This window comes from Jatropha curcas, chromosome 4 (genome assembly GCF_041381405.1).
Source record: "Jatropha curcas cultivar XTBG-Jc1 chromosome 4, XTBG_Jcur_1.0, whole genome shotgun sequence".
In the NCBI taxonomy this organism is placed as follows: Eukaryota; Viridiplantae; Streptophyta; class Magnoliopsida; order Malpighiales; family Euphorbiaceae; genus Jatropha; species Jatropha curcas.
In genome coordinates, this window is record NC_143154.1 from 19,695,712 (window position 1) to 19,707,705 (window position 11,994).

Sequence of the window (11,994 nt, forward strand, 5' to 3'; positions counted from 1 at the left end):
AAATAATAATAAGCCAATAGTCCTGTGAAAATGAACAATAATAAACTTTTATCAAAGCTTTCCTATTGGAGGATTTAGATATTTAAGCAACTTAATTAATGATCAGTCCTTCCTTTTTATTATTATTTTTTTTTTTGAAACATAAATCCTCCGTTCTTGATTAATTTATAAGAATTCCTGTAAAAAATACCACAAAGAATTATCGTCAAATCAATTTATAGAATACTTTAATTCAAAGTAAGTGTAAATAGTCTACTATTCCATAATAGTGAATAATACATTTTCAATCTGCGCAAATGCACAGGCCTTCACCTACTTTATATATAGTATAAATTAGAAAATTTAGTTATAGGATACATATTAAGGCAACTATTGCTAAAAGATTAAAAATAATAGATGAGGTAGTTAGCTTTTTACATAACCTTATATATCATTGTATATTTGTATATTTATATATTTGATGGTTTCAATATAAAATAAAAAGTTTAAATTGTCAAATGGCTTTTTATTTGTATATTTATATATTTGATGGTTTCAATACAAAATAAAAAGTTTAAATTGTCAAATGGCTTTTTACTGAGACATATAGTTCATTTGGTGGTTTTAGTGCAAATATGGGATATGACCACTAATAATAAAAAATATAAAAGAGAATAGTGTTTTGTTAGGAGTCCACTGGATGAATTTAGTGCGTAAATATTTCAAGTTAAGTAATAAAAACATTAATTTTTTATTTACACAGTTATAAATTACCAAGAGTAATAAAATATTTGAAGCTCAACTTTTTGCTTTATGCACCAAACTTACTATTCAATTGTTACGTAAGCTTCTTATACAGTTATGAATTAAATTACACTTATTAAATTACTAAGAGCAATTTAGTTTTAAGATGCAACCGCAACAAATCCATAAGTTTTAGGGTGCAACTGTAGCAAATGGACAAATTTAAGATTTTTTTTTTTTTTAGGATGCAATTACATTTCAAAAGCCAATTAGTAACTACAGATACTCGACAAATTGTAGATAAATTGAAGGATAGGCGCTTTAAATTTATAAATAGGTTTTTTGAATGACATTATTTTTCTTACGACCCCAAATTCTAGCAAAAATTCACGAAATTAATTGGTTGAATTGGAGGAAGAGGGGTTCGGGCTGTGCGGCATTCGATCCAGCCCCTTCTGCTGTCTCCTTTCGTGTAGCAAGCTGAGATTGCTCCGCCACCACCTCTGGCGACTCCATCCGGCGCTTATGAGTGGAACCCATGCATCAGCCGCATAAAAGCTTCCTGCTCCTGCAAATTTGAATTACTCTTCTTATTTCTCATCACTTTGCGTTTGTTCATCCCCGTTTGTAGTTGGTAAAATTCTCTTGTGACGCATTGCAAGAGCCTAATCTTGTTATTAGGAGACTCTGTGCGATAAACTTTGTGTAGTAAACTGAAGAAGCATCCGCCACACCATGTCAGAAGAAACCACAGGGCTTCACGAAACTGCTTCTACCCATTCTCTTGTGCTTCGTCTACAAGAAATCCTATCCTCTTGCTCCGAAGTAATTCCCTCACAACTAAAAATTTCAAAATCATTCTGTTTGCTTTTGAGAAGATTCAATTTGAAAATGTTTTCTCTAAATTTATTCTGTAGTCAATTAAAGTTGGAGATGAAAGCTCAGTGTCAGAGCTGGTTGACTTCCTCGAAACAATCTCGGGCTCAGCGTTAGCTAACCCTGAAGACAAAGATGCACAAAACAAAGCATTGGAAATTCTTTCTTACATCCATATGTTTTTGCTTTCTTCTAGTTTAGACCAGGTTTACTTGTTTGTTCTCATTCTAATTTTTTTGTTCCTTTTATTTAAATTCGTTTTTATGGGTTTCCTTTGCTCATAAATTTATTCTATGAATTGCAGGAGGTTCTTGATGTGCTTTCATTTGTGTTGCCGAAAGCAGCTGCAAAGTTTGCAGGGTTGTCAAGTAGGTGCTTGGAGATTGCTGATATGATTATTGATCGTTTTATAGCTATATGTAGTCCACGGGACATGCTTTCAATTCTTTGCGGGGTAATTGTTTAAATTCATTTGCTCAACTTAATGTTGACCCTTCTCCTTTTCATTTGTGAATTTGATGGCATTGTTTCAAATCTAGATTAAATATATAATTGCTTTGATTAATGCTAAAATCTGTGTTTTAATTGGTTCAGGCTTTGAGTGCCACAGATAGGCCAATTAATGCATCTGGTTATGTTGCCTCTATTCTAAGCGGGCTCTCAAAAGGTCAGGATTTCCAATATTGAGTATATTATCGAAATGATATTTCTTGCTTACAGTATCATTATGAACCTTTATGCATTTCATTTCTGTTTCATGTCATGAATATTCTTGTAGTAAATTGTTTTTTATTAAAAAAATAATGAAATGTGTTTTTTTTTTTCTTTTTTTCACTATATATGGTTTTGCAGCTTGACACTATTTCTTAAGGTATAAAATATTCAGACTTAAGTGGTTTTGTTATTGTTTAATCGATAATCTACAATTTTTTGTTCTGTTTGATATAAAATGAAGGGCTTTTGCTGTGTCAGCACATAATGAAGTTTTCCAACTGCAAAAAGCTATTGTTATGAATGTGATAATTTTTTTGATACACTTAACAGTCTTCTGATTCTGGTTGAATTCATGTCGTGTCTTTTTCCCTTAGTATTCCTTTCAATACAGAGGCGTCACTTTGAGCAAGTAAAAGTAGCAATTCCAGTTATCCTAAATGTGTTAAAGATCGCATGTTCTGAGCTGGCTGACGAAGACAAAGAATGTGTTGATTTAATTTGCAGAGCTTTAGACATTGCACATTCCATACGAGCCATTTGTGAAAAAATGGTATGCCATTTTGAAACTTTGTTTTCCTGTTCATTTTCCTTTGTATATACTGAACCAAGCCCTAATAAGTTTTCACCATTTACCTAACTTGTTTCGGGATGACAGGAGGGCAGAGTAAATGAAAAGCTTCGTGCTCTACTTGGTTTATATGTTTTACAAATCATGGTTAGTACTCTCAAATTAGCTGTCCTCTAGCTAAAGTTCTTAAGTTGAGCACATATACATTTTCTAGTCATTTTATTTCAAATATGGTTTTGTTCATGTCTTAAGCTATGACACCCTTGATGTGTAGGCTTTTCTTTCATTCAATGAAGGAGATAAGTTGTCAAGCTGTCTTCATCCGGTGTCACAGCTTTCCAAAATTTTCCCATATTGCAGTGTATCATATGTTGGTTTAATAACAGGATCTGATGTTAACTTAATGACCAACATTATTGTTGGAGGTAAACTTCAATAGGTTTCTGCATGGTATTGTTTTATCTAAGATTTGTAACTTCTAAGTAAATGATGACAATCTTTCCTTGCCATGTTGTATAACTTACAAATTACACAGAGGTGGAATATGATTTTATGAGCTGTTTATCCTACATCAAACATGGTGCATCCCTTTCAGGTTTGTGTGTGCAAAAAATACAGAGGTTCCTATTCTCGTTTGTTTCTTCTTTTTCAATATTGATTATCTTAATTCTTTCTTTGTTCTTGCAATTGCTTTTTTTTATTGCTCTTTCTGTACAGTGATCTGGGGTCATATCTATGATGATGTTGCTCTGGCTGCTGGGGAAAATATGTCTGCTGTCAAGGATGAACTTCGAAGTAATCAAACTAATAGGTGGCAAGCTATAGGCATGTTAAAGTATATATTGGCATCTACCAATATGCCATGGGAATTAAAGAAACATGCCATTAACCTCTTGCTTTGTATTACAAATGGAAATGTTGCACGCGATTTACAAGCTGATTGCTCTATTTATTTGCCTAGCCTCTATGCAGTGTTGCAGGTAATCTCTTGCGATTTTGAGTTTGGGCATGCATTTTTGTTCTCTTTTCTAATGGTGAGAACATATATCCTTCAGGCCATTACAAAGGTCATCATTTATGCACCAAATACTGAGTTAAGGAAGAATGCCTTTGAGGCACTAAAGAGGGTAAGTTTTTTAACTGTAATTGAAATAGTGGAGGCACCAGTAACCCCGTGCTTTACAGGCTTTATCCTGAAATTCCTGCAGGTAGAACCTAGAAATTGTTGATAATCAATAGGAAAACTACCATAAACCATTCTAGAAAAGCAGGATATGTACTGGTCTTTTCCTTTATCCTTTTATTCCTTTTTGAAGCTTTGAAATTATTTGACTTGTGTCCAAATAATTAATCAGTTAATAAGTTTAACCAGGTACTTCATGATGTTCCAACATTTGAGAGGCTTGATATTTTAAAAGCATTGATAGCAAACAACAATTCTTCCTCCATGGTAAGTGCTTACTAGTTGATTTATAAGCTTCGACATTTGTTCAAATTATAAGCTAAAATTTCTGTCTGAAATATTTGTCACAACTTCATATAGATTGCAATTCTTTTAGATCTTGTTAGAGGAGAGTTGCACATGGAACGTTTCCAAAGAAAATCAATTAGAAAAAATGAATCATTGCCAGCCAAAAATCAAGGTAGTTCAATTACATCACTTTGGAATGATGGAGTGCTTGAACTGTTGGAGAGAGTTTTGAGGCCACCAGAGGGAGGACCTCCACCCTTTCCTGAGCATGGAGATGCGGTATTTCATTTATTAGTCTCTTCTCTTAAAAGTCTACTGTTGTTCCTTCTTCTTTTTTTTTTTTTTTTTCAGAAAAATAAAATAAAACTAGCATGTAGTATTGAATGTTTCAAAAGATTTATGTTTTACATTTATGATGTTGTTCCTCAGGTTCTATCTGCACTCAACCTTTACAGATTTATATTGATGACAGAATCAGCAGGTGAAACGTTTACTTGAAAAGTTCTAATTGGTGATGTTGCTACTCTTTATGTGCTTTGCGTTAATATTTTTTTTTCTTGCTTGAATAAAACATATTTGGGCAATGATTCTGGCCACTTAGCTACAAAATCACAGAGGTTTGCGAGTATTTTAATCGGTTTGTTCGTTTTAAGATAATTCATTTGATTCAAGCCATACATGGATCTCCTAACTGAACTTGAAAAGTTAATGCGGACATATTTATTCAGCAAATTTGTTTAAGTGAATCCAGTTACTTTTGACATTATATTTTAGTTTAGATGGTGCACCAGATGAATGGATTTAATACTTAATATTGGTCAACTCACCACTAAACACATTTGCCTGAAGATCTGAAAAATTTTATGATTTCGCTTAAATGAATTATACATTCGTATTTAATTTATTGTCAAAATGAACAGGACAAACCAACTTTACTGGAGTACTATCGAAGAACAATTTGCAGAAGGCATATAATGAATGGCTTCTGCCTCTTCGAACCCTTGTGACTGGAATTATGACAGAGAATAAGAATGATTATAATCAACTTGCAATGAACACAGTATGTGCTCTTAACCCAGTTGAGTTAGTTATGTATCGATGTATTGAGCTTGTTGAAGAAAAGCTAAAACAGTCAACATAAACTGTGATCATCACATCTGATAGCTCATGCTTTAAGTCCCAGCTCACTTGAACTACAGAGGGATAGGTAGACATACGTTTGCCGACATAAATTATTGTATTTTTGTTTCTTTCTTTTTTGTTCCCTCAATAATTTCAATACAAATATAATGACGAGAAACATGAGCCGAAAACATTTTGCAGGTAAGGTTTGGTTTGTTGTCTGGTATTTATGTGAATCAAATGTCGTAGTTTATCAATCTTAGCTTTCTATGCTGTTTTCAAGGAGAGTATCCATTTGTTAGATTTAAACACTGAGTTTGTTTTGTTTCAATGCATATATGTTATATACTGCACCTTGTTCATGAAATAAGTAAATTCGACACAAATTGGTTTCATTTTGACCTATGGCTTGAGGCATAATTATTGAAAATGTGGGTGGGAGAAGTTTTTCTTGGCAGGACCAAATGCCAATATGCTTTCTCTTTACGAAGTGCACAAATGTAACATACTCAGTTACTGGGTGCTGTTCTGTGTCTGACTTGATACTCCTGTTCAGTTTTGCTCATTTTGACTCCTAATTATAAACAATTACAATTCAGTTGTGATTTGTGGGTAGACCTGTATAAATATTGGGAGTATATATTGTTTGCAATCCTAACATATGAATTTTTGGAACAATCAGAAAATGCAAGGGTCAACTCACCTAGTTAGAATTTCTTACTTTTTTAGACTGAACGTAACATTTTTCTATCTCAAAACAGTATCGTGCTCTAATTCAATATATATAATTAGAAACTTTAACTCAACCAAAGAACTTTTCACTGTGGGTGACTATTCGGTTTATTTGGTCCGTTTCAGTAACTTTTCAAACCTAACTGGGCAAGGTGAAAAGTGAATTAGAGCATGATATTATAAAGTTGTAAGCAAGATGTGATCAAAATTTTAACTTTGTCGGTGACAAGAAGGCTCCGTTTGTTTTTTTAAAATAATTTTGTAAAATAATTTGGAGAAAAATACTTTTCACAATTTTTCGTTATTTGTTTCCGTAAAATAATTTGCAAGAAAATATTTTTCACAATTTTTTGTTGTTTGGAGCGTTTAGGAAAATAAGTCTTAACGGAAAATATTTTTCTAGTTAAAGGAAAATTAAGTCATTGTTTAAGAAAAATAACTTTCCATTTTCGAGAGAGAAATATTTTTCGAATATTAACAAATTTTATAAATTCATATTTTTTTAATTTATTAATCAGCATAATCACTACTCTTTGTCACCGTTTACCACTGGCTTTCATAATTTACATTTTTTGTTACATCTTATATTTAACAATAAAATTTTTAAATGATAAAATTTCTATTATTATTAATATTTTTATGGTCTTATAAGATACATACTTTAATATTTTTAACTAATTCTCATTATTTCAACCAAACAACTAAAAATAAGTCATTTAGAGAATATTTTTCAAATTGTTTTTCGATAATATTTTTCGACAAGTTATTTTTCTATAAGTTATTATACAGAAACAAATAGAGTACAAATCATGAAAATTTTTTGAAAACTAGGAACTTATTAAAGAACCGACCAAAAATAGATGGTAGTATTGTGATACGTGTTAAATACAATTTAGCATATATGACAATATTTTTCTTCAAATCTAAGATTTTGATTTTATACCCATTCTATTGTCCGCTTTCAAGTGACATGTGCGTGTGTTAGGTAATTCGTGTGTGTGTGTGTGTGTATATATATATATATATATATATATTTGTTTGAACAAATAATAATGACTTCTGCAAATATCCAATTTATGAAGGGTATGGAAATATTAATTCAAAACACTAAATGCCGTTTAAAAAGCTTTTGTCAAATAAGGCTTAAGTTCACATTACTTGATTTTGACTCCATGGATTCTAATACTTAGATGTTATTGGTTCTTTTTATGACGCGCATTCTACATTTTTATTGCTTATTTCGTTATTTATATTTATTTATTTTTTATAATATTAAATATTGATTATAATTTTCTCTTATACTGTTTAAATTTTTACTATATAAAAGCATGATTTTGTATTGATAATAAAATACATACAATACCAGATATTTTTTTTTGAAATATAATTCATTAATAATAAAATCAAGTACTATAAATGCTCAATTAGATTAGACATAGAACTTACTATCATAATTAATGACTTTTAATAAATCAAAAGAATTATTTATATTCTTTTGAATAATAAAATTAAAATTAAAAGAAAAATATATAATGGCTAGACATTAATTGTTAAATGAATATTAATTTCATATAAACCATAAGAAGTACTTGATCGATCCAGCCAAAGTGTGGTGGGCAAAAAGCTAATCCGGCTAACTCCCACATTTTTTTATTTAAATCTGTTGCTAGAGGTATGAAGCAGAGGTTAAGGGGGTTGTTGGGTGTTGCTATTACTTTTGATCTGGGACTTTATCCTGGGGTTTCTTTGTTACATGGTAGATCTATGGTGTCTCTTTATCAGGATATTCTTTAGAAGGTTGAAGATTGGTTGTTTAATTGGCAGTCCCATATACTTAGCCTGATTGGTAAGGAGGTGCTTATTAAATCTTCTATCTCTTCTGTGCTGCCTAATAATTTAAAATTTTAATGTTGTTATCTAAATTATTAGAAATCAATCACAAGCCATCAATAATTTTATTTTAAAAATTAATATTTACTTAAAATAATTATTTATCTGCTTAATTTTTAAATTTTTTACTTTATCCTTTTATTTTATGATTAGATTAATTAAGAAGGGAAAAGTGTAATTCAATATCTATGATATATATATATATATATATATATATATATATATATATATATATATATATATATGTGTGTGTGTGTGTGTGTGTGTGAATTTTTAAATTTTTCTTTTTTCTTCTGTACATATCAACTTATATTTTTTCACGTCATCATTTTTAATTTTCTGAGTTTTGCAAAGTCTGTATAGACTATGAAACCATATATACTAAACAACTTATAAATTATAAGTAAATTAAAAAAACTAAAAATATAATATATAGTAAAAAAAAGTAATCCGCGCAATGCGCGGGTCTTTACCTAATTATACTTATAAAATAGACGACAATAATAATAATAATTATATTTCAATGATATCATATTAATACATGGAGATAGGGGCTGAATATTAAATGTGTGTCTGTATGGTATAAAATGAATGATGTGTGTATGCAAATAATGCGGTATACACCATTTATTATTACTTACATTGATAAAAGAAAGAGCAAGTCTTCATTTAGATTTGACTAGCAAGAATGATAGACAAACTCAGATAATCTAAATAAAACACAAATATAAAAGAAAAACTGCATTAAACAGATGACCTTCCTTAAAAAAATAATTAACCTACATATATCTGCTTAGATAATAGACTGCTTTAATTGATATCTTATCGATATTTCTGATAGTGTTTTTCAAATAAAACTTTCTATTTGCTCAAATATTAACCATTTAATATGATCATCAATTATTACTTATACAGCCCATCCAGTAATTCAATATCCAACCACCATAAGTAATAATGTTATAATCAACTGTAAGCCTATAGATTAAAATACTTGCTCAATCTAATCCCAAAAAATCCTTATATACGATTGACGTCCTTAACCAGTTATCAGAAAACAAATCTCTTATGCACACAATATAAATAACCCTTTATTCAGTTAACATCATTCAAAATATTATATCTTCTAATTAGTTAATTCATCGCCGTCTTAGTTCATATAATATAACTCTAATTTCAAAATAACTGACACCATACAGTGAATAAATTTCATTTTACTTAAATTACTTTTTATTTCCTGAATGATTCGTATGACATTAAATATCCATTTATTTCCTTATTTGGTTTATAATCCTTAACTCAAGTTAATCTAAAGAACCAATATAATTTAACTATACTTGTAATTCTTCTTCTTTTTAATAATCATTTTTCTTATGCCCATGTATTTAATTTATATGTTTTGGTTAACTTATTTAAAATCCATACTACAAATCCATATTTATCAAAGTTCTCAATTTATTTTTATGGCAACACTTATAATTTGCTTTAATTTAATAAAGTCTATATCTTATATTTAATTCTTAATTATTTTAATCAAAATTAATTCCACCCAATGCCAATAATTTTTAAACTTAAAATTTACAATAAATTTAATAAACTGAATTTTTAAATTATACAGATTAAAAATCGAGTTTCGGATTCAATTTCAGCGTGCAAGTCTCGAGTTTCTGCCTCCCGGGATATCACCGGCCGTTCTCCGAACCGCCGCCGTATACGGTGGCCGGTAAATTGTTACTGCTCGGAATTGAGCACTCTTCATACCCTTTGGCTCGGATTTCACTGAGGAGTCCATATTTGGTGTCGGTTCAGCAAGATCACCCCTCTAATCCACCGGAACGGGCTCGACAAGAGCCAAGTATCACCGTAACATCGCCGTTGATCGATGGAAAGAGATCGTAGCTCGCCTGTGTTGTAGCTCTCACCGGAGTCACGAGCGTGGAGAGGATGCGACGTTGAGCGATGATCGGAGGAGGATTGACGCTAAGCGGCGATCGAAAATCGAGGTCGAAGCTGCTGTTGCTTTTTCAAGAAACGAAAACAAAGAAAGAGAAAGGGATAGGCTGGTAGCGCGATGGCAAGGAGTGGTGGCATCGCCTGGCTAAGGTGGCCGGAGAAACGGAAGAGAGAGATGGGGAGAGAGTGGCTGACTGCCGCTCAATCGATGGAGAAGAAAGAAGAAGAAAGATGAAGAAAACAAAAGGAGAGAAAGAAGCTTCTAGCGCGTGCCGGGTCGTTCCAGTTCGATTGGAATTGGTTTGGTCCAAATCAAGGTTTAATCCGATTTTCACTTGGTTTTGAAGATTTCAAACTGATTTACAGGTCTGATTATGCAATAATAAAATATTTTATTGTGCAATCTCATTGGTTAATATTAAAATTTTATTTTAATTAAGAGATTTATGAAAATCAATTTTCGGTTTATTTCATATTGGTAGTGAAAAGTATATATATATATATATTAAATTCAAAAATTTCAAAGTCCTGTGTATTTATTTAAAAAAATTAAAATTTCAAAGGCCTAATTATCTTTATATCTATTTTAAAAATTATTTTTTAAAAAATACATCCAATTAAATCATAGAGCCATTTTTTTCATTAATTTAAAATTTTATAGCGTATTTTTTAATAAGATTTCATTATTTAAAAAAGAACAAACTTTTTATATGATATCAGTCAAATAAATAATGTGTAAATAGTCCAAATAAGTGTGCACCACCATCCATCCCTGAGAAAATCAAAGAGTCTAACAGTAAAGTGTTTACTCATATTTTAAAAAATTCAGAATATAATGAACTAAAAAATTTAAATTTCATTTTCAGTACCTGAATTAAAATTTTTGATTTACCTTCTAGAAAATATATGAGAACTTATAATTAAAAATATCAAAATCTATTAATTATAAAAATTATTGAACAATAATAATGCAAGATCAAATAGAGAAAATGCATATAAATCTTTTTCTCCAAATTAAAATGCATAAAAAATCTAATTAAAAAGATATTAAAAAGGATAAATGGAATTTATTTTCTCCAATTAAAAGATAATAAAAAATACAACAAAAAGGATTTTTAAAATGATAAATGGTTTCTCCAATTAAAATGCATAATAAATCTAATTAAATTTATATACTAGGAATTCCAAATTAATGTAAGGCTACTATAGGCAATCTCATTATTTTCACATATTTTCACATTTATATATAATATAGATTTGAGTATCATTGTAATCATTTTGATAATTTTAGGCTTTGCTTGTAATTGTTCTTTGAAGTGTTGATGATTCTACAATATTAGCCTAACTATATGTAATGTAAAGCAAGAGAGTAAAATAAGAAAAATAAAAACCTCAATTTTCTCCCTAAACTTGCAGTCTTTGTCTAAAGTGAACAAAAATGACATTTTTCACCAAATTCATCAAATATTCATATAATTTGGTTCAAAATACCCACATTTTAACTTGGATCGCCAAATTAAAGGTAGAAAGGGATATAGAACTCATTTATTATGCAATCAGTTCAACTATGAGGCTGCAAGTGTTTTTACAGCCGAGGATGAGTGAAGATAAGTGTGACAATAATGCTGAACAACATGACTGTAAGGATTTTGTTGTGCAGATTTTTTCCCCTTCCTTTAGCTCTCATCTCGCTATTGGATTTTCTAATTTTAAGAATTTTTGATTTCTATAGTTGAAGAAGAAGAATTATTTGAGACTCAGATATTTTATTATAATATAAAAATAACATATATCACACCTGATCCAAACTAAAATACGAGTGTTTTTCTCAAAAATTTAGGCAAAAAAAAGTATTTTTGTTCATTTTGAATATTGGTTCCAAGTTAAAGAGGCAAATTAAACTTTTTTTTTTTTTTTTTTTATTATTTTTTCTATATAAAATAACGGA

At 30.1% G+C, this 11,994-nt stretch overlaps 1 protein-coding gene across 2 annotated transcripts; it reads left to right on the top strand.

Moving 5' to 3' along the window:
- The first annotated feature begins 947 nt into the window (after positions 1–947).
- Positions 948–5,731, top strand: ALF4 (aberrant root formation protein). 2 transcript variants are annotated; one of them, XR_001047004.4, is made up of 14 exons: positions 948–1,548; positions 1,641–1,805; positions 1,904–2,053; positions 2,194–2,266; positions 2,688–2,863; positions 2,969–3,028; positions 3,156–3,306; positions 3,417–3,476; positions 3,599–3,861; positions 3,937–4,008; positions 4,254–4,331; positions 4,441–4,631; positions 4,782–4,833; positions 5,273–5,361. XR_001047004.4 is itself a non-coding variant. In XM_012220764.4 (14 exons), the coding sequence occupies exons 1-14, from the start codon at positions 1,459–1,461 to the stop codon at positions 5,491–5,493; spliced, it is 1,818 nt and encodes a 605-aa protein (XP_012076154.1). In that variant the 5' UTR covers positions 951–1,458; the 3' UTR covers positions 5,494–5,731. The 2 variants fall into 2 exon arrangements, 1 of the variants encoding a protein (XP_012076154.1); XM_012220764.4 differs by having other exon boundaries at positions 951–1,548; positions 4,425–4,631; positions 5,273–5,731.
- The last annotated feature ends 6,263 nt before the right edge of the window (positions 5,732–11,994 follow it).

Coding starts and splice junctions, on each gene's coding strand:
- ALF4 (XM_012220764.4), top strand. CDS start 1,459: ATGTCAGAAGAAACCACAGGGCTTCACGAAACTGCTTCTACCCATTCT. Junction 2,267..2,687: donor TCTAAGCGGGCTCTCAAAAG/GTCAGGATTTCC, acceptor TTTTTCCCTTAG/TATTCCTTTCAATACAGAGG. Junction 4,834..5,272: donor ATTGATGACAGAATCAGCAG/GTGAAACGTTTA, acceptor CAAAATGAACAG/GACAAACCAACTTTACTGGA.